The sequence below is a fragment of the Triticum urartu genome, chromosome 3A (assembly GCF_056163025.1).
Source record: "Triticum urartu cultivar PI428250 chromosome 3A, HENAU_Tu73, whole genome shotgun sequence".
NCBI lineage: Eukaryota > Viridiplantae > Streptophyta > Magnoliopsida > Poales > Poaceae > Triticum > Triticum urartu.
The window spans coordinates 11,476,094-11,499,818 of NC_141875.1; the positions used below are offsets into that span (position 1 = coordinate 11,476,094).

Sequence of the window (23,725 nt, forward strand, 5' to 3'; positions counted from 1 at the left end):
GTGCCGAACGGACGGCACCTACGCGTTCAACACACGTACAGCCCGACGATGACTCCCACGCCTTGATCCAGCAAGGAGAGAGGGAGAGGTTGAGGAAGACTCCATCCAGCAGCAGCACAACGGCGTGGTGGTGGTGGAGGAGCGTGGCACTCCTGCAGGGCTTTGCCAAGCACCGCGAGATATGAGGGGAAAGAGAGGGAGGGCTGCACCAACGAGAGAGATCTAATCGCGTGTGATGGGCAGCCCCTAGGCCTCACTATATATAGGGGAGAGGGAGGAGGGTGCGCCCCCTCTAGGGTTCCCACCCCTAGGGGGGGAGGCAGCCCTAGATGGGAAAGGGGAGGCGGCCAAGAGGGGAGGGGAAGAGGGAGGCGCACCATGATGGGCCCTAAGGCCCATACCCCCTTAGGGTTTGCCCCCTTTCCACCTCTTAGGCGCCTTGGGCCCTTGTGGGGGGGCGCACCAGCCCACCTGGGGCTGGTCCCCTCCCACACTTAGCCCACGCAAGCCTCCGGGGTTGGTGGCCCCACTTGGTGGACCCTCGGGACCCTCCCGGTGGTCCCGGTACATTACCGATAAACCCCGAAACCTTTCCGGTGACCAAAACAGGACTTCCCATATATAAATCTTTACCTCCGGACCATTCCGGAACTCCTCGTGACGTCCGGGATCTCATCCGGGACTCCGAACAACATTCGGTAACCACATACAAACTTCCTTTATAACCCTTAAGTGTGTAGACCCTACGGGTTCGGGAGACATGCAGACATGACCGAGACGTTCTCCGGTCAATAACCAACAGCGGGATCTGGATACCCATGTTGGCTCCCACATGTTCCACGATGATCTCATCGGATGAACCACGATGTCGAGGACTTAATCAATCCCGTATACAATTCCCTTTGTCTATCGGTACGATACTTGCCCGAGATTCGATCGTCGGTATCCCGATACCTTGTTCAATCTCGTTACCGGCAAGTCTCTTTACTCGTTCCGTAACACATCATCCCGTGATCAACTCCTTGATCACATTGTGCACATTATGATGATGTCCTACCAAGTGGGCCCAGAGATACCTCTCCGTCACACGGAGTGACAAATCCCAGTCTCGATTCGTGCCAACCCAACAGACACTTTCGGAGATACCCGTAGTGTACCTTTATAGCCACCCAGTTACGTTGTGATGTCTGGCACACCCAAAGCACTCCTACGGTATCCGGGAGTTGCACAATCTCATGGTCTAAGGAAATGATACTTGACATTAGAAAAGCTTTAGCATACGAACTACACGATCTAGTGCTATGCTTAGGATTGGGTCTTGTCCATCACATCATTCTCCTAATGATGTGATCCCGTTATCAACGACATCCAATGTCCATGGTCAGGAAACCGTAACCATCTATTGATCAACGAGCTAGTCAACTAGAGGCTTACTAGGGACATGGTGTTGTCTATGTATCCACACATGTATCTGAGTTTCCTATCAATACAATTCTAGCATGGATAATAAACGATTATCATGAACAAGGAAATATAATAATAATCAATTTATTATTGCCTCTAGGGCATATTTCCAACAGTACTGTCAGTGATCAAAGGCTGAAAGAACAACGAGCTGGGAAACAAATTGCCCAGCTCGGCGAACAAGCGAAGCAATCGTGCCCCCCGCTCAAGGTGCCTAGCCACAACGTCGCTAATGATCCGAGGATGGTGCCCGGTTATAGCAATCTTGCAGATTACCTGCCCGACGAAGTACATTATGAACCCATGGACATGCAGATACAAAGATACGAGTACGGGAAGCCTCTCGTCAAAGATGAAAGATCTCTATCAACGATGATGCGAAGATTGCATGATTGGTACTTGAAAATCTGCAGAGACTCTGGGGGGAGGAGTACTTTGTATGTGAAAGTTAAAAAGGAGCATGACCTCGTTGGAATTGATCTGTTGCCTGTTCCATTTGAGGAGTTCTATCAGTTTTTCAATCAATTGGCCCTCGATAAAACAACGGTCGCCTGCTACTGTCTGTAAGTAGTACTACTTCTGTCATTAAGTTTCTCTATATAGCTTAGCTCTTTCATTGCATGTATTTATAATCATCCTCACTATATTATGCAGATTGAAGATCGCCGAATTGAAGAAAAGACAAGTCGGTGATATTGGGTTCATTAACACATATCTCATAGATGCAACTCAGGTTAAATTTCATGCCACAGATACCGAGGCCAACTTGCTACGATCGTTGGTAATAAATCAAAAAAAAGATATAATACTCTTTCCTTACAACTTCAAGTGAGTGTTACTGTCTTGTGCGTATTCGGTTTCCTTATATATTAGTCAAGGTTATAGTAATGTAATTGATGAGTTATGCATGCGTGTGCAGTTTCCAATATATTCTCCTACATATTAAGCTTGAGCAGGGACTAGTAACCGTCTTAGACTCAAGACGAAAAGATCCCCAGGACTATGCAGACATGACTCAAATACTCGAGAAGTAAGTTAAATCGATCATTATCCACCATATCAGCAACTTTGTTCATTTCCTGATATATCAAGTAATTGTTTTCTTTCTCCGGCAGGGTTTGAAGAAAATTCACCAGAAAAGCTCCGGGATTGCCGAAGGAGCTGCAATTTAGACACCCGAAAGTAATTACTATAGTAGCATTTTAAGCGCATCTACTAGTCATTCAAGCGCTAGTTTCATCAATACTATTTGGCATTCTTACTTATCAGTTTGATTAACCTCTATTTCTTGTAAAGTGGTTGTGGCAGGAACAAGGGAATGATTTATGTGGATACTATGTTTGCGAGTCCATCCGCCACAAGACCTGTGAGCGGGGCTACACTGAAGAACAATATGAAGTACGTAAATAACAACATTCACAATTTTATTTTATTACCATCATTTGTGTTGAGTTTCATTCATTCATATATATATGTATTGACCCCCTTCTTTAAATTAGATGTTTCGGAAGCGGGATGAACTCCTAGCACCAGCTCGCATGCGAGCAATTCAAGAGGAATTGGCGGCATTCTTTCTTGACCACGTGATCCCTGAAAACGGATAATTCTATGTGGACGCTGAGTCCGTATGATTATATTTGTAAGAGATAATTATTGTATATATGTAGCCGGTAGTGTCAGATAGATATACGAGAACTTGTTGTTCGACCAATCTCTTGGAGAAAGAGAGGTGGTCGATATCACTTTTCTCTGTATGCATATATGTTCATCACGATCCTCTGTTTCCTTCGTTTGCTTACTAGCTAGCCAGCGTGTCTAGTCCTCTCTATACGTATGTATAGTACGTAGCGTCGACCAAACACGGACATAAGAGAGGACACTTCTCTCTATTAATTATAGCTAGCTAACACAATATATGAAACACCTAAATTAACCCCCCAAAACCCCCAACCCCCCCCCCCTTAAAAAAAACTAAAACCTCAGCCACAGAAATGCTGACGCGTGGATGCCTATTGGTCCCGGTTGGTGCCACCAACCGGGACCAAAGGGTCTCCTGCGGCTCTGCGCACTGCCCACGTGGAGGCCCATCAGTCCCGGTTCTGGATTGAACCGGGACTAAAGGGTCGGGGCATTAGTACCGACACTTTAGTCCCGGTTCAGGAACCGGGACTAAAGGCCCTTACGAACCGGGACTATAGCCCCTTTTTCTTCCAGTGATATGTCTCCCTGGCATGAAAGTCGCCTGACTCGGTCGCACCATCGAATGGGCGATCCGTGTTAGTCTATTAGTATCCACTTTCGTGAATATTTTGAAATTCACATTCAGAAGACAAATTGGCCTGAACTGCTCGATACGAACCGCTTCTTCTTTCTTCGGCAACAGTATAATCATACCAAAGTTAAGATGAAAGAATTCTAGGTGACCATTGAAAAAATCGTGAAACATAGGCATAAGATCATCCTTAATAATATGCCAACACTTCCTATCTGAATTTTAAAACTTGTTAAAACATATTCAAGAGTGGGTTTATTTTAAAATTCTCTTCATTGGGTCATAAACTGAGGTTAACTAAGCAATACAGTGAGAACATGCATGCACGGATCCGATCCGAATCTCAAAGACGACGAGTGGCTGATACATGCAAACTATATAGCATGCATGGCAGAATCTCTTTTCTCTACAAGAGGGAGGCTATGGAGAGTAGGTTGGTCTACGGGCAATTGCTTTCTTTCTGTGCCTCAATCTTCAAGCCACGGACGCGTGGGAAGAATAGTAAGATGCATGGACATTTGGAGTGTACAATTCAACTAGGGTCACAAAATTTGTATGCTAGGATCACTTTAGTCACTTCACTTAGAAAAGTACGGCATTGGCTCGTTTCCCATCCGACCCACCTAGAAATGTTTTCTAAGTACAACTTACAAATGTTTAATTAGTGTCTACGGTCCAAACTAAACAGTGATAAACATAGCGAGAAGAAGGGAGGGAAAAGTTTGTTTACTATGCTCTGATCATTTAATTGGTTTAGATATCATATTTTCATCTCAACATTGTGGTCAGTTGTAGAGAGAAGCGAACGAGATAAACATAGCGAGAGAAGCCATACATGACCAGAGCAGTAATTAAACTGCACATGGAAATGAGCTACGAGTTGTATCTCGACTAACATACAATTCCCCCTCCCCTATTTTCAGACTCATAAGGGATTGAGACAAGGTGATTCGATGTCTCCTCTCTTGTTTAATATAGTGGCTGGTATGTTGACCGTTCTGATCGGTAGGGCCAAGGAGAACGACCAAGTTGGTGGACTTGTTCCTCATCTAGTCGATGGGGGAGTATCCATCTTACAGTATGCCAACGACACTATTCTTTTCATGGAGCATGACCTTGCAAAGGCTCGAAATATGAAACTAGTGTTATGTCTCTTTGAACAATTCTCGGGACTAAAAATTAATTTTCACAAGAGCGAATTGTTCTGCTTTGGTAGGGTTAAAGATGAGCAAGATGCATATAGATAATTGTTCGGATGTGAATTAGGTTCTCTGCCATTCAGTTACTTGGGCATATGGATTCATCATCGCAAACTTTCGAATAAAGAATGAAAATGCATCGAAGATCGAATTGAGAAAATAACTTAGCTACTAGAAGGGCAAGCTAATGCCGTATGGAGGTCGGTTATTGCTCATTAATTCAATATTAACCAGTATGTTGATGTTCTTGTTATTTTCTTCGAAGTATCGAAAGGGGTACGGAAGAGACTAGATTTCGATCTCGATTTTTCTGTCAGTCAGATGAGGCTAAAAAGAAGTATCGCCTGGCAAGATGGGATATCATCTGCTGAGCTAAGGACCTGCGGGGTCTCAGTATTGAGAACCTGGAAATTAAAAATAAATGCCTCATGAGTAAATGGTTGTATAGGTTATCAGTAGAGACTGATGGTATGTGGGCACATATATTACGCAATAAATATTTGCAATCTAAAACGATTCCCCAAGTTACCGCGAGACCTAATGATTCGCCATTCTGGAAAGGGCTTATGAGAATGAAAGATTTGTTCTTTCGTAGGGTCAAATTCTTTGTTGGCAATGGAATGGCAACAAGATTTTGGGAGAATATGTGGTTAGGGGGACGCCTCTAGCCATACAGTACCCCACCCTATATAATATTGTACAACGTAATGGATTGTGTGGGCACAATATTACAATCGGTACCCTTAAATATTCAGTTGAGGCGATCTTTAGTTGGGGAGCGCTGGAACTCCTGAATGCACTTGGTACTGAGGTTGATGGAGGTACAATTATCCGACCAACCTGATTCATTTCACTGGAAGTTAGCTAGAAACAGAGTGTTTACGGTCAAATCCATGTATATGGATCTAATTAATTCTGACCCAATCCCGAGATCGATACATATTTGGAAAGTTAAGGTCCCTTGCGTATTAAAATCTTCATATAGTTTGTCCACAAGCAAGTAATCCTCACCAAAGATAATTTACTAAAGCGACGTTGGGTGAGCAGTGCACGATGTTGTTTTTGTGATCATGACGAAAAAATACAACACCTATTCATAGATTGCCCTCTCGCGAAAGTACTTTGGCGAACGATTCATATAGCCTTTAACATTATTCATCCAGTTAGCATTGAATCGGTATTTGGGATGTGGTTAGCTGGAGTAGATCATATTACTGCGACTCATATTCGTATTGGAATATGTGCGCTTATTTGGGCTATATGGAACTGCAAGAATGATATGATTTTTAACAGACAACACATTTTAACCTTTTGCAGGTAATCTTCAGAGCTACGGCATGAATCCGTACGTGATCCTTACTCACTCCTACGGACTCCAGGGAGCCTTTGGTTACTGGGTGCAACCAGTGGGAGATGGTAGTACAGGCTATATTCAACCGGTTTGGATGATGGTCTCATAATAGGATAGAGCCTAGGGATCTTGTCATATTATACATACCGGTTGTGGTATTGAGTTATGTATTTTTTTTTCTTTGCTCCGCTTGCGAGCTGTAATGAATCTAAGGCTTTGTGTTTTCTCGAGACTTTTAAGAATATGGCTGCATGAATGGTTCAGATGCAGAGGCCGGGGGCAAGCCTCCTTTTCCAAAAATAAAAGATATGAAATATGGCGGGACCTTACGAAACAAAAAAAAATACGTACCAAGCTTCATCAAGTTTCCTATGGCAAATTTTGACATGCTCCCTCTTACCCCTTTTTTTACATGTGAGGTAAAAAGGTAAGAATTAATCAAACCACTATTTAATAAGAGAGTGAATTCCGGTTTTTACCCCTTATTTTGACATTTTTGACACTAATTACCTCATTTAGCGGGATTTCATTCATTTTATTCCATTTAGCAAAAGTTCTGCCAACATTTACCCTTTTTAAAATTTTGTGAGCATTCTGCCACAATTCACACGCACAATCCTGCCGCAAACAAAGAAGTAAAAGAATTTCGACAATATTCAAAATGTTGAAAAAGAAACTTTAGATCAATGTATGCCAGTTATAGAAGGGTAATATGTATACACGTGATCTTCTAATAATAAGCATTTTAATTCTGTCCGAATCAAACGCCTCACAGGCCAATGCATGAGTCGGGACAAATTTCAGAATACACAAATTGCTATATATATGATGGAGATGGTCAAAACCATGTGCAATGGGGGTATGACTGAGAGGGCTTGTTTGTTCGCCAACCTCACTGATTTGTTGGACTAGCGGTCGCCATAGACCCACCATCAACTGAGCACAACCTGATGGGGTCACGTACATGGACGCGCCGACGTCGGCGAGTTTGACGGAGCCGGATTACTTGGGGTCGTTTCTTGCCTTGATGTCGTGGCCAGACGTCGGCGAGATTGTCAGGGCCGGATTTCACGGGGTCGTTTCTTGCGTTGATGTCACGACCATACAGCGCCGCACGAGGAGGTATGAAATAGCGTCGCTACCGTCGACGCCATTGCCGATGCCTGACAATCCCTAACCCTAGGTTCGAGCGAGCTTGACGGGTACGTGCGGTCAAAAGTCTGGGCAGGAGCATGAGTGTGGAGCGTGGTCGACACGGGCATTGTGCGTTGGACGCGACGCGAGCGACCTCCATCGGGCTGGTCTGGTTGGGAGAAGCTGCGAGGACCGGTTTAGGAGAGAGAAAATTAGGCGGGAAAAAACCGTCGAACAGGCATGTCAGCTGGACCTGACAATTGGGACCTATCGGTCAGAACACTTGCAAAATTTTAAACGGAGTAAATCATGGCAGAACTTTTGCTAAATAGGGTAAAATGAATGAAATTTCACTAAATGGGGTAATTAGTGTCAAAAATGTCAAATTAGGGGGTAAAATTCGGAATTCACTCTTAATAAGATCAACAATTCAGTTCTAATATATAATCTTGCATCTCATGTGAAAAGATGGGATAAAGAGAGCATGTTAAAACTGCTCGTTTTCTATAGACCAGTTTGATGCAACCCCAGAGAGGGGGAGGCATCCAAAGGCCAGGACACTATTTACAAAAAGGCCGACACACAAACCGACCACGTGACAGAAAGGCGGAGAAAAGTGAGACCATACAACGTGATCAGTACATTACAACTTCTTACGGACGGTGAAATAAGCGACAAATCAATGCACTCTCCTCTCTCTTGCTCACCATCACCGGCACATCCAAATTAAGGGAGAACTATTGTTTATTTTTTTGAGATAGCTCGCCACTCAGGTGGAATGATCAAATTAAGGGAAAACTAACCTGCAGCATGGAGGGTCTTGGCTTGGGCGACTGTCTGCGGGCACGTTCGATCATTGTCCTTAAATGTTTATTTGATGATGATTGTGGTCGTAGGAGATGCCTTTGCTATTCTTCTTGCGTGACCCACACCATTGCGAGATGTGAACACACCGAACCGATCCAGAAGTACAGCTATAGCTAGTACGTACCGTGCCCTTAGTCGATCCGTGCAGCGTGCAGCTAGCAGAGGCAGTGGCAGCCATTAGACATGTGCAAGGACAACAAGACGGTCACCATGTCTCCTCCGTTGCCATGTGAACACTGCTAGCTTGTCCTGCGCTGCGCAGCAGCTAGCGGGGCACATTGTCTAGACATGTGCACGCACATGACATGGGGTCCAACTTCACGTGTCCGGCGCGTATGTTCATTTCACCATGTCCTGCCGCATTGCACGAAGGATGATGCTAGGCCATCTCCAGGTGTAATAAATTGCACCAATAAAAGAATCTATGAAGAATCGGCTCATGGAAGCCGTCTTGGCGGGAAAAGGTTTTTCCCACAGAGGTTGCCCATCTTCATCAATATTTCAAATCTGAGGGGTTCGCGCAACTTCGAAAGCAGCTCGGCAGACGGAGGTCGGCAGCGTGAAGATGTTGTTTAGAGGATGTTCTCATTAAACCAATTTCAAGCCCGACGACTAAAGTAAATGAGCAGCTCGGGTAAGCCGAGGTGCTGCCAACTTGTAGACCGATTCAAGGCTACTGGCAGTGTCCCAGCTAAGGGGGCTCTCACCGTGTCGACTTCCGGCCTGATTGGTCGGGTGGAGGACCCGTAGGTCAGTTGCGTTCTGGGCCACTTTGGGCAGCCCATGACGAACCACGTAAAGAATGGAGACGACTTACGAGTGCAAGACAAGAAGCTGGAGATGTGGAGGACTCTACATCCACCTACGTAGCAGACTATGACTCTTGTAATCCTAGGACTATGGTATCTTACATAAGTTGGGGCTTGACTCATAGATAGACATCTTACATCTTAGAAATCTCTTGGTAGTGCACATCTACTTTGAAATATATTGGTATCATCCCAAGACTGTTAAGCTCTGACAGTGTGTGTAGCCATCAAATTAACATGCATTACTTCACCGCAAAAAAAAATGCGTTACTTGACATCAACAAGGATAGGCTAACAAGGCACTTGTAAAAAGTCCATCCATTGCTTCAAAGTATATACAAATGCAATTCCGATCCCATGGCACATGGAGATGGAGTTAAACTTATAGACATGACAGAAAGCAAGCAGAGTCTGACATAGATGGACTTACAATCATCGCTTCCAGAAATTCACATACTAACACGTTCATATAGAAAGCAAGTTGTAAAACAAAATTACAACCAAGAAAATGCGACTAGCTAGAAACTTGTAGTACGTGTGGAAGCCCATAAGTAAGCCCGTACGGCCATCAACAACGCTGGCCTTAACGGGGCCGATGAACGACGATGACACCCCCGTCCTCAAGGTGCAGGTCCGCCGGCGTCTCGTCGCCCCCAATTTGTCTGCCGCCGAACTCAAAAACTGCAACGTGTGGCACCATCTTGCGGTAGAAATCCATGAGGCCCTGCATCGGGTCGGTCCTCCGCATGGTGTAGGCGAAGCTGCGCAAGTGTCCGTGGTGCTCCTCCAGCACTGGGGTGACGAGGTTCTCTGGCTTGACCACCTGGATGAAGTCGATCACGTCGCCGTCCTTCATGTCGTAGTCCGCCGGCACCTGGTCGTTGGCAAACACGATCTGCGTGCCGTGGTACTCGAAGACCCCCGAGCCGCGCTTCACGCCGGGCTCCATGGTGGAGTAGTAGAAGTCCATGAGAACTTGCAGGGTTTCGTTTCTTCCCATGGTGCGCGTGAGCCTGCGCCCTGCCTCGTCCTTGACGACGAGGGTGACAAACTTGTCATATGGCCTCGTCGGTCTGTTGATCTTGTGCTCCTGCCACCGAAGCGACATGCCCGGACGATATCGTCGACCTCGATCTCCGCTAGGCGCCGGCTCCGATGGTCGATGGTTTTAGGATTTGTGCAGCCGGGACTTGAGCGTACGTGCGGCGGGCGTGTGTGCCTATATGGAAAAACAGTTCGTCCCGTTCTCTTGTTTGACTCCGATTCCAACGTCCGCCAATATCGTCGTCGAGTGTTCCGAGCGCAGCACCAATGGAAAAAACAGCTTTTCTTTCGGAACAATTAAAAGAGGATTAAGAGAAAAAATACATCTGCAACTAATAGAGGTTCCTTTTGATGGAACAATTACACCAGGTAAGTCCTAGACTTCGACAATGATGTACGCATTTTTCTGAATTTATTTCAGCCTTTCCCGCGATTTTGTCCAGGACGAGATATTTCCGCCGACTATGACAAACATGTTGTGACTTCGTCAATCTCAAATTGTTGTAACGGTTCAGTATCTTAGATTTATGTGTGCGTATTGTACCGTGTTAAGAAAAAATCACCCACAAAAAAAATTAAGAAATATTCAATGGTTCATATACAGAACACACGTGCGTGAATGGCAAGTGCCCAAAAGACATATGATATTTCTATAGGAAGGCTTTTGCCCCACTTTATATATAAAAAGCGAACCGTCAGAAACCAACCGCCAACTCTACAAAATCTTAGGGTTTGCCTCCAGCTGGCGCCGCCATGGGTCCGCCTTGTCTCTGGTGGCTTTAGGACCATGGGGGTGTGGTGCATCCCAATCTTTGCTGGCGGGAGGGCTCCGTTTTTAGATATTTCTTTGAGTTTTGATAGGGTTTGTGTCCTGCTCGAGAAGATGAGAAGGCAATGGCTTCCCGAAGATAAAATAAGATTCTTCCCGCCTAGCCACCTAGCATCGTCGGTGGGCATGTGGAGATGTGTCTCCGACGGATCTGTCTTTGATGGATCTGCTAGGATTTGGTCGTCATTCATCCATGTTTGTGTGTCTTCAAGTTGGATCCTTTCGATCAACAATGCTCTTCATCTATGACGGTTGTTGTTCTGGGTGTTGGTCATATGGGGCCTTAGCACGACGAATCCTGACTTTCTACTACAACATATTTTGCCCGGCTCCAGCGAGAGAGGGACGATGATGGCGGTGCACCTTCAGCTCGCTTCAGTGCTTGTAACCGTTGCTAGATGGTCTACGAATCTTGATATAATTTTTATCATTTCTAGTGTTCATTTTACTGCCATAATTGAAGATAAATATATCGCAAGTTTTTTCGAAAATAATATGGAAACTCAAACAACAATAACAAATTAAAGGTTGTGAAGCGGAGCCACCTCTCTGCGAATCCATAGGTTGCATCGTCCATAGTGACTCTTGCAATTACTTGCAAAGCGCCGTACCGTAAACAAAGACAGAGAGTGGGTTGGAGGCACGCAACTGCGGGGACATCGAGTCCCCCGCGCATGTTTTTACTTTTTGCTTTGATTTTTAAAAAAAATGAATGAACAGTCCAAATTAAGTTATGTTTTATATTTGTGCTTCTCATAACGAGGTCTTTCAAATAAGATCCATTTTACGTATGTTTTGAAGAATTTTGAAAATAAATGTTTAATATTTAACTCTTAAAATCGATTTTTTTTACCTTTCTTATCAGTACTCTTTATTTCCATTTAAGAAACAACATCAAGATCTAGGGGCTGCATTAATCTACTTCTCACAAGTGAATATAAGTCTTGACATAATTAAACTACGTACCAAGTCCAGTAATTCACATAACATGTTTACTCCTCACAAAAATAACGTGTTAACTAATAATAGAGTAAGTTCCTAAACAAAACTATAACCAAGAAAATGCATGCAACAAGAAACATATATTGTATCGAACGCTATAGGCCTACGTGTTAACGTGGATCACTCCCCCAGCCCATAGGCCCACATATTCGTATCAACACGCAGAGAAACGTGGATGACTGCCCCATCCTCAAGGTGCAAGTCCGCCGGCGTCTCATCGCTTACAAGACGTCTGCCGTCAAACTCAAAAACAGGCACAGCCTTTAGCGCCGTCCTGACGTAGAAATCCATCAAATCTTTCACCCGGTCGGTCCTCCGCATAGTGCGCGCGAAGCTGCACAGTTCCCCGTGCTGCTCCTCCAGCACGAGTGACGAGCGTCTGCGGCTTGACCGCCGGGACGAAGTCGATGATGTCGCCGTCCTTCATGTCGAACTCCACCGGCTTCTGCCTCCTGGGGAACATGATCTGGGCGCCGCGGTACTCGAGGACCCCTGAACCGCGCTCCACGGCGGGCGCCATGGTGTAGTAATAGAATTCGAGGAGGGCCTGCAGGTTGTCGGTTTTCCTCATGGTGGTTGCGAGCCTGCGCCCCACCTCGTCCTTGACGACGAGGGTGACACATTGCATGTAGTCCGGCATCGTTTGGGAGTGCCCGCGCCTCTCTCACGGAATAGACATTGCCCGGCCTGTGTCGGTCCTCATCGATCCATCTCCGCTACCGCTAGCTAGGCGTCGATCGGCTCCCAGTGTCGTGACTCTCCCGTAGAATTTAATCACATCAAAATAGACGATAAACACGTGCGCAAAAAACTTTTGCCCGGGGCTCGTATGATGCCCTTTCTTTTTCTGTATTTTTTCTTTTGTCTCACGGCTTTGATGTTTGACCCGTTATAAAACTTATTAGAACCTGCTGCACAAATATATGCAGCGAACCAGAATAGTGCCTAACCGACACGACACGAACAGACTAAACCTAGTTGTACAAGAACTCTGTAATGAACCCCGGACACGAGCTGCTAATACAACCAACGTGCAACGCCTAGCCGGACATGACTTGCAAGTCAACTCCTCCTACCACTACTACACGTACGTGATTATGTTACTTTTTCAAACCCAAATGATAACGCCCATACATGTGGCATGTTTGCACATCGCCTACACACCTTGATCCACGTTGATTATATTTTGCACGAATCCTAAAGGAATCTGTTAGAATCTGAGTGCCATATGGGCATCATCGTGTGTGTGGGCGTTGGAGAGTTCGCCCGCACGCCCCGCAGCACGCGGTTTGCCAGCTGCGCTGTGTGGAAGAATTAGTTTCTGCCCACACAACCACCACCTAGTCTATGCGCGTTTGGGCGAACTACTTTTCGCCCACACGACACTCGTATGTTGCCGGATGGCAACTGCAGTTGCGCGTACGTGGCAACTAGGTAAACACACATGACAACTATGATTCGTTGCTAGACGGCAACTGCAGTTGCACGTATGTGGCAACCAGGGTAAACAGACATGGCAACTGTGATTAACCATACATGGCAACTGTGGTTGGACCACACGTGGCAACTAGGTAAACACACATGGCAACTATTGCTTGACCATATGTTGCAAGTAGTTAATCACACACGGCAACTATGGTTTGATTACATGCGGCAACTATCATAAATTAGACATGGCAACTATAGTTAATCAAAACATAGAGAGTTGCCATACTTTTACGACTGCATTTGCCATCCCGGATAACTACATCTGCCATCCCTGATGGCAACTAAATCGTCATTCCGCGGGTACCTAACGCAGCTGCGCCAGGACATGTGGGCATATTTGTTTCGTGGCACACGCGCGGGGTGGGGATGAATAGTACCTGTTGGGCGTGTGGCACGAAGTAGTTGCGCCCACACATGTGGACAATTCTAATGTTCGTCCACACACAGTCCGTGTGGACTGCCTCCTGCTCACGCCACACATGGTATGTGGACGGATGTCTAGTATGTCACACGTGTGGGCGTTATCAGGACCATTTCCAAAAGCTAAGCCACGTGACAAGCAAAGACATTTTTTTTCAAAATGGAACATGGAGAGATTTTTTGTTGAAGAAGAACATGCAAAGACTTTAATTCCTAGTAATTCCTAGCATTCCCAAAAAATAGACTTTTTTAGGAAAAAAGACTTAATTCCTATAGTAAACTACTACTAGTAGTACTACGTCCATTCAAGATTAATAAGAGCATCTCCAGCCGTTCGGCCTCCCAGAACGCCAAAAAGGAGGCGCCTAGGGCGAACTGGCGCTTGTTTTGCGCGTGGGGCGATTGTGTGCCCAGTCGCGGGCCCCGGGCCGAACCCAAGAAACGCGCGAGCTCGGCGACATTTCACACAAAATTGCATAAACTTCGGCAATCTTGAATAAACTCGGCGAAACTTCATTGAAATTTATAAAAAAAACAGATAAAACATGCAAACTACGCCTAGCTACAGCTAGCCCTGCTACGCCGCGGCCACCGCACTTCATCTACTTGCCGAGAAGCCTATAGAAACGGGTGTAGTCGCTGCCGTCGTTGTCGTCGCGCGCCCCGCCTGAGCCTCCACCGTCCCTGCTGCACCCTTGGCCTGGATCGCCGACGCGCGGAGGGGCGCTGGACGGCCCGGCCTCCTCCTCATCATCGCTGTCGAGGACGATGACGCTGCCCTCCTCGCGCCGGGCTTGGAGCTCCGCGTATGCACAACGCTGGCGGAGCACCTGCTCGCGGACGTAGTCCTCCCTCACCCACTTGAGGGCGGACTCGTCGTCGGGGGCCACCATGCCCACGTGCTCCGGCTTCATGGGAGCAGCCCCGGCTCGGGCTGCGGCCAGACCAGCCAGAGGGAGCGTGGGGAGGGCGTCGCTGCGGGCGGGGAGGGGCGGGCACCCTCGTTGATGACGAGCGTGCCATTGCGTGTGCGGCGCCAAAGAGGCGTCTCCTCCGGCTCCGGCTTGACGGGGCGGAGTGTCGGTGTGTCGGAGGAGAGCGCGGACATTGAGGACAGCGAGCCGGAGCCCGACGAGGAGGACAACTCAGGCTCCATTCGCCGCGGCGTCCAGGAGCTGCCATGGCGGCGAGAGAAGGACGGCCATGGTGGGTACTCGAAGCGCGGCGTGTTGCCGGTCTCGATGTAGTCGAGGACGGCCTTGAGGGTTTGGCCTGGCACACCGCACCACTCACGCCGCCCTTCGGCGTTGAGGCGGACGCGGGGATGATGCCATTGACGAAGGCGTTCTGCTCTTCACGGGGGTGCTGGAAGTACTACGTCCACAGCATGTCGCTATCGGCAGCATACCTTGGCTGGTTCCGCTGCTCCTCCGTCAGCGACGAGCGGCTGCGGGCGATCTCGGCTTGCCGTGCCGCCCCTTCGGGCACCAGTGGCACTGGAACGCTGCCGGCGCTCAGCCTCCACACCACCGGCACGCGCATGTCCGGGGGCGCCGGATACTCGGCCTCGTAGAGGAGGCGCGCCACTGGCTCTTGGAGATGGCGGCGGCCGAAGCCGTTCGCCGCATCGCCGTCGCCTCGGAACCTCTCTGCCATTTTGCTCGTCGGGAAGGGGGGAGGATGCTGCTTTGTGTGGCGTTGTGAGGCGAAGTGTGGCAGCTGTGGCGTTCACCGACGGGGGCATCGACTTTTATAGGCGCGGCCCGGGCGGCGAGAGCCTGCATGCCGGGCGACGCGTGGCGGGAGAGGGGGGACGCGCGGCGGTGGCGCCTTCACTACGCGGCCCGTGAGGCATCAATGGAGGCTGACCGGCGCGCAGCTAGCGGGGCAGCCTTGGCCAACCTTCACATTGATTCCCGCGGGAACCGGGGCGATGAGGACGAGAAGCGGCGTCTCACTGACTCGGCGGGCCCATCCCCGTTCGCGCCAAAAAAAGATCCCCGGCGCCCTCAGGCGCCCCAGCGTGCCGGGTTCGGCCGAGGTCCGCCGACGCCAGTTTCGGCCCAAACCGACAAAAATCGGGCTCCTGAGGGCGCGACTGGGCCGATTTTCGGCCACCAGCGATAAAAAAGACGCCTGGGATGCCTGTTGGGGCACGGCTGGAGATGCTCTAACACCGCGATACCTTGGTTCCAGTATTTGAGCGGTCGGGACTCGGGAGTAATGCATGCAGCGCCGGGCGTAGGCTTGTATTGAAAACAGTCTGTCCCGTTATTTTCTTTGTCTCCGGTTCGAATTCGATCAATTAAAATCCACCTCTGGTGGAGATGGTTAGGTGGATAGTGGTATTCACAACCCACCAGGGTTCAAATCCTGGTGCTCGCATTTATCCTGGATTTATTTCAGGAATTCCGGCGATACGCTTTCAGTAGGAGGAGACGTTCCCGTCGACTACGAGGCGTCTACGGTGACTTTGTAAAATCTCAAGATGATATGCCGGCTCAGTCTCTCGGAGATGCTTATAAGAATAGGGTGTACGTATGTGCGTTCATAGGGGTAAGTGTATGCGCGTTTATATGAGCGCTTGCGTCTATACTGCGTTAAAAAAATCCACTGACCGGCTTCCCCTCAAAAAATAAAGCTGACCAACTTCTGTAGGTCATACGCACGCGCGCCACATTCCACAACATATATAGTACTCCCTCCGTTCTTAAATATTAGTCATTTTAAAAATTTCACTATAAAGACTACACTTGAATGTATATAAACATTTTTTAAAAATATATTTTCACTCATTTTGCTTCATATGTAGTCTATAGTGAAATTCTTAAAAAGGCTCATATTTAGTAGGAACGAGAGAGTACCAATAAACCGTAGCTTTTCTTTTTGAATATAACAAAGGATTATATGTACGACTAATCTAGCTTCCGAACCACTTTGGTTATTGCACATATAAATGACTTGAACAAAGAGAAAAAAAATATCCGCACAAATCTTCTTATAAAATCAATAACGTAGGTCTTAAGGCACATCTAAAATGTGCTTTAGCAAAACCGAAAAATATACCCCTAAAAAGAGTTTCTTTTTTGCAGGGGTCCTAAATAGAGTTGTAAAATAATGAGTAGCTTTTCTTTTTGATATTTTTTTATAAAAGAGAGCTTCTTCTCTGGTTTCATTTAAAGAAATCACAGTGTTAACAGACTCCAGACCCTACTTCGCTACAACCATCCGAATATAAGCTAAGAGCAATTCTAGCAGACCCCGCATCCGGCACAAACCCGCATAATTCCGGCGATTATACGGGCTCGGCTCATTTTTCTGGCCAGACCAAAGCCCGCATCGATGTCCGGCCCGTAAAAATTTTTGCCGCAGCCCGCAAACGCAACCTCCGAGCCACTATAACTGCGGGTTTGCGGGGCAGATGCGGGTCGAAACCCTATCCTCCCACAGCCGCGGTCCCCTCCAATTCCCCACCACGCTGCTCGATTTCTCGCCGCCGGGGAGCCTTGAACCACCATGGCCGACTCGGGGGATGAGGCGGAGCGCCGCCGCCGCGCCAGATCTGACGCTGCGCCCAAGCGGGGGGCTCGTCGGTGGCTCAACCATGGTGCCCGGCCGCCGCCGGCATTCAACCGGCGCGAGCTCGACGAGTTCGAGCTCGAGCGCGCCCGTCGCCGCCGCGCCTCCTCCGGCAACTGGTCCGCGGGGAGCTCATCCGGCCACGGGGCCGCGCGGTGCTCATCCGCGGGCGCATCGAGCTCGCGGCTCGTTCCGGTGAAGAGGGAGCCGGAGGAGGCCGTGCATGATGCGCCGCCGCGCTGAGGCGTCATCGGACCCGAGGACTACCTCCCACCGGCGTAGGAGGAGCTCCTCGAGCGGTCGACGAGGGATCAGGAGGAGATGGAAGAGCGCATCCGGCGCGAGCTCGAGTACGAGCGGCTCTTCCTCGAGACGGGCCTCACGGCATCGCAAGCGCACGCATCGAAGGAGGCCGACGTGCGCGTGATGAAGGCGGAGCAGGCAAAGCTCTACATCGAGGTCGACTCCGACTCCGACTGATCGCCGCCGATGGGCAGCTACCGCAGAAGCTCCGGTGAGCTCAATTTTGGTGTACTGGTGCGGTAGCGTAGGCCCTGTCTAGCATATCTAACCTTTATGTATGTATGTGTTGGGGAACGTAGCATAAATTCAAAATTTTCCTACGTGTCACCAAGATCTATCCATGGAGTCATCTAGCAACGAGGGAGGAGTGGATCTACATACCCTTGTAGATCACGCGCGGAAGCGTTCAAGAGAACGGGGTTGATGGATTCGTACTCGTCGTGATCCAAATCACCGATGATCCTAGCGCCGAACGGACGGCACCTCCGCGTTCAACACACGTACGGAGCAGCGACGTCTCCTCCTTCTTGATCCAGCAAGGGGGGAGGAGAGGTTGATGGAGATCCAGGAGCACGACGGCGTGGTGGTGGAAGTAGCGGGATTCCAACAGGGCTTCGCCAAGCGCTGCAGGAGGAGGGAGATGTGCCATGGGAGGGAGAGGGAGGCGCCAGGGCTTAGGTATTGCTGCCCTCCCTTCCCCCCACTATATATAGGGCCAAGGGAGAGGGGGGAGGCGCAGCCTTGGCCCTTCCTCCAAGGAAGGGTGCGGCCAGGGAGGAGTCCCTCCTCCCCAAGGCACCTCGGAGGTGCCTTCCCCCTTTAGGACTCTTCCTCTCCCTTGATTCTTGGCGCATGGGCCTCTTGGGGCTGGTGCCCTTGGCCCATATAGGCCAAGGCGCACCCCCTACAGCCCATGTGGCCCCACCCGGTGGACCTCCGGGACCCTTCCGGTGGTCCCGGTACAATACCGGTGACCCCGAAACTTGTCCCGATGGCCGAAATAGCACTTCCTATATATAATTCTTTACCTCCGGACCATTCCGGAACTCCTCGTGACGTCCGGGATCTCATCCGGGACTCCGAACAACTTTCGGGTTACCGCATACTAATATCTCTATAACCCTAGCGTCACCGAACCTTAAGTGTGTAGACCCTACGGGTTCGGGAGACATGCAGACATGACCGAGATGACTCTCCGGTCAATAACCAACAGCGGGATCTGGATACCCATGTTGGCTCCCACATGTTCCAGGATGATCTCATCGGATGAACCACGATGTCAAGGACTTAATCAATCCCGTATACAATTCCCTTTGTCTATCGGTACGACACTTGCCTGAGATTCGATCGTCGGTATCCCGATACCTTGTTCAATCTCGTTACCGGCAAGTCTCTTTACTCGTTCCGTAACACATCATCCCGTGATCAACTCCTTGATCACATTGTGCACATTATGATGATGTCCTACCGAGTGGGCCAAGAGATACCTCTCCGTTTACACGGAGTGACAAATCCCAGTCTCGATTCGTGCCAACCCAACAGACACTTTCGGAGATACCTGTAGTGTACCTTTATAGCCACCCAGTTACGTTGTGACGTTTGGCACACCCAAAGCACTCCTACGGTATCCGGGAGTTGCACAATCTCATGGTCTAAGGAAATGATACTTGACATTAGAAAAGCTTTAGCATACAAACTACATGATCTTGTGCTAGGCTTAGGATTGGGTCTTTGTCCATCACATCATTCTCCTAATGATGTGATCCCGTTATCAATGACATCCAATGTCCATGGTCAGGAAACCGTAACCATCTATTGATCAACGAGCTAGTCAACTAGAGGCTTACTAGGGACATGGTGTTGTCTATGTATCCACACATGTATCTGAGTTTCCTATCAATACAATTCTAGCATGGATAATAAACGATTATCACGAACAAGGAAATATAATAATAACTAATTTATTATTGCCTCTAGGGCATATTTCAACAGTCTCCCACTTGCACTAGAGTCAATAATCCAGTTCACATCGCTATGTGATTAACACTCAAGGTCACATCCCCATGTGACTAACACCCAAAGAGTTTACTAGAGACAATAATCTAGTTCACATTACCATGTGATTAACACTCGATGAGTTCTGGGTTTGATCATGTTATGCTTGTGAGAGATTTTATAGTCAACGGGTCTGAATCTTTCAAATCCGTATGTACTTCGCAAATTTCTATGTCATCTTGTAGATGCAACTACTACGCTACATTTGGAGCTATTCCAAAAAACTGTTCTACTATACGAATCCAGTTTACTACTCAGAATAATCTGGATTAGTGTCAAAGTTTGCATCGGCGTAACCCTTTACGACGAACTCTTTTACCACCTCCATAATCGAGAAAATTCCTTAGTCCACTAGTTACTAAGGATAACTTTGACCGCTGTCCTATGATCCATTCTTGGATCACTCTTGTACCCCTTGACTGACTCATGGCAAGGCACACTTCAGGTGCGGTATACAGTATAGCATACTGTAGAGAGCCTATGATAAAAGCATAGGGGACGACCTTCGTCCTTCCTCTTTCTTCTGCCGTGGTCGAGCTTTAAGTCTTAACTTCATACCTTACAACTCAGGCAAGAACTCCTTCTTTGGCTGATCCATCTTGAACACCTTCAAGATCATGTCAAGGTATGTGCTCATTTGAAAGTACCATTAAGCGTTTTGATCTATCCTTATAGATCTTGATGCTCAACGTTCAAGTAGCTTAATCCAGGCTTTCCATTGAAAAACACTTTCCAAATAACCCTATATGCTTTCCAGAAATTCTACATCATTTCTGATCCATAATATGTCAACAACATATATTCATCAGAAATTCTATAGTGCTCCCACTCACTTCTTTGGAAATACAAGTTTCTCATAAACTTTGTATACACCCAAAATCTTTGATCATCTCATCAAAGCATACATTCCAACTCCGAGATGCTTACTCCAGTCCCTAGAAGGATTGCTGGAGCTTTGCATACTTATTAGCATCTTTCAAGATTGACAAAACCTTCCGGTTTGTATCACATACAACCTTTCCTCAATAAAATCGTCGAGGAAACAATGTTTTGACATCCTATCTGCAAGATTTCATAAATAATGCAGTAATTGCTAATATAATTCCAACAGAATCTTAGCATCGCTACGAGTGAGAAAGTCTCACCGCAGTCAACTCCTTGAACTTGTCGGGAAACTTCTTAACGACAAGTCGAGATTTCTTAATGGTGATATTTACCATCATTGTCCGTCTTCCTTTTAAAATCCATCTGTACTCAACAGCCTCACGACCATCGAGTTGTTCTGTCAAAGTCTACACTTTGTTTTCATACATGGATCCTCTCTCGGATTTTATGGCCTCGAGCCATTTATCGGAATCCGGGCCCACCATCGCTTCTCCATAGCTCGTAGGTTCATTGTTGTCTAGCAACATGACTTCCAAGACAGGATCACGTACCACTCTGAAGTAGTACGCATCCTTGTCATCCCACGAGGTTTGGTAGTGACTTGATCTGAAGTTTCATGATCACTATCATAAGCTTCCACTTCAATTGGTGTAGGTGCCACAGGAACAACTTCCTGTGCCCTGCCACACACTAGTTGAAGAGACGGTTCAATAACCTCATCAAGTCCCCACCATCCTCCCACTCAATTCTTTCGAGAGAAACTTTTCCTCGAGAAAGGACCCGATTCTAGAAACAATCCCTTATTGCTTTCGGATCTGAGACAGGAGGTATACCCAACTATTTTGGGTGTCCTATGAAGATGCATTTATCCGCTTTGGGTTCGAGCTTATCAGCCTGAAACTTTTTCACATAAGCGTCGCAGCCCCAAACTTTTAAGAAATGACAGCTTAGGTTTCTCTAAACCATAGTTCATATGGTGTCATCTCATCGGAATTACGTGGTGCCCCTTTTAAAGTGAATGTGGTTGTCTCTAATGCCTAACCCATAAACTATCGTGGTAATTCGATAAGAGACATCATGGTATGCATCATATCCAATAGGGTGCAGTTATGATGTTCGGACACACCATCACACTATGGTGTTCCAGGCTGTATTAGTTGTGAAACAATTTCCACAATGTCTTAATTCTGTGCCAAACTCGTAATTCAGATATTCCTATCATATCATAGATATTTTATCCTCTTGTCACGACGATCTTTCAACTTCACCCTGAAATTACTTGAACCTTTCAATAATTCAGACTCGTGATTCATCAAGTAAATGTACTCAACATCTACTCAAATCATCTGTGAAGTAAGAACATAACGATATCCACTACATGCCTCGGCACTCATTGGACTGCACACATCAAAATGTATTACTTCCAACAAGTTGCTTTCTAGTTCCATTTTACTGAAAACGAGGCTTTCAGTCATCTTGCCCATGTGGTATGATTTGCATGTCTCAAGTAATTCAAAATCAAGTGAGTCCAAACGGTCCATTTGCATAGAGTTTCTTCATGCATATACACTAATAGACATGGTTCGCATGCCTCAAACTTTTCAAATATGAGTGAGCCCAAAGATCCATCAACATGGAGCTTCTTCATGCGTTTTATACCGATATGACTTACGTGGCAGTGCCACAAGTAGGTGGTACTATCATTACTATCTTTTGGCATGAACATGTGTACCACTACGATCGAGATTCAATAAACCATTCATTTTAGGCGTAAGACCATTGAAGGTATTATTCAAATAAACAGAGTAACCATTACTCTCTCCTTAAATGAATAACCATATTGCGATAGACATAATCCAATCATGTCTATGCTCAACGCAAACACCAATCTCGATGGTAGAGGGAGCGTGCGATGCTTGATCATATCAACATTGGAAACACTTCCAACACATATCATCAGCTCACCTTTAGTTAGTCTCCGTTTATTCCGTAGCTTTTATTTCGAGTTACTAACACTTAGCAACCGAACCGGTATCTAATACCCTGGTGCTACTAGGAGTACTAGTAAAGTACACATCAACACAATGTATATCCAATATACTTCTATCGACCTTGCCAGCCTTCTCATCTACCAAGTATCTAGGGTAATTCTGCTCCAGTGGCTGTTCCCCTTATTACAGAAGCACTTAGTCTCGGGTTTGGGTTCAACCTTGGGTTTCTTCACTAGAGCAGCAGTTGATTTGCCGTTTCATGAAGCATCCCTTTTGCCCTTGCCCTCCTTGAAACTAGTGGTTTCACAAACCATCAACAATTGATGCTCCTTCTTGATTTCTACTTTTGTGGTGTCAAACATCGCGAATATCTCAAGGATCATCATATATGTCCCCGATACATTATAGTTCATCACGAAGCTCTAGCAGCTTGGTGGTAATGACTTCGGAGAACCATCACTATTTCATCTGGAAGATCAACTCCCACTCGGTTCAAGCAATTGTTGTACTCAGACAATCTGAGCACAAGTTCAACAATTGAGCTTTTCTCCCTTAGTTTGCAGGCTAAGAAAATCGTCGGAGGTCTCATACCTCTTGACGTGGGCACGAGCCTGAAATCCCAATTTCAGCCCTCGAAACATCTCATATGTTTCGCGACGTTTCAAAATGTCTTCGGTGCCTCAACTCTAAACCGTTTAACTGAACTATCACGTAGTTATCAAAATGTGTATGTCAGATGTTCGTAACATCCACAGACGACGTTCGAGGTTCAGCACACTGAGTGGTGCATTAAGGACATAAGCCTTCTATGAAGCAATGAGGACAATCCTCAGTTTACGGACCTAGTACGCATAATTGCTACTATCAACTTTCAACTAAATTTTCTCTAGGAACATATCTAAACAGTAGAACTGAAGCGCGAGCTACGACATAATTTGCGAAGACCTTTTGACTATGTTCAGGATAATTAAGTTCATCTTATGAACTCCCACTTAGATAGACATCCCTCTAGTCATCTAAGTGATTACATGAT

The 23,725-nt window shown here is 47.1% G+C and overlaps 1 protein-coding gene and 1 pseudogene across 1 annotated transcript; both read right to left on the reverse strand.

Moving 5' to 3' along the window:
* Positions 1 to 9,657: 9,657 nt before the first annotated feature.
* On the reverse strand, positions 9,658 to 10,239 carry LOC147977768 (uncharacterized). Its single transcript, XM_087516438.1, has one exon. It carries the CDS (start codon positions 10,202 to 10,204, stop codon positions 9,680 to 9,682), a length of 525 nt encoding a protein of 174 aa, XP_087372564.1. The 5' UTR covers positions 10,205 to 10,239; the 3' UTR covers positions 9,658 to 9,679.
* A 1,852-nt stretch (positions 10,240 to 12,091) lies between these two features.
* On the reverse strand, positions 12,092 to 12,650 carry LOC147977769 (uncharacterized; annotated as a pseudogene).
* Between the last annotated feature and the right edge of the window lie 11,075 nt (positions 12,651 to 23,725).

Bases quoted from the DNA above. Each gene is read 5' to 3' on its own strand.
- LOC147977768 (XM_087516438.1), bottom strand. From the start codon at position 10,204: ATGTCGCTTCGGTGGCAGGAGCACAAGATCAACAGACCGACGAGGCCA.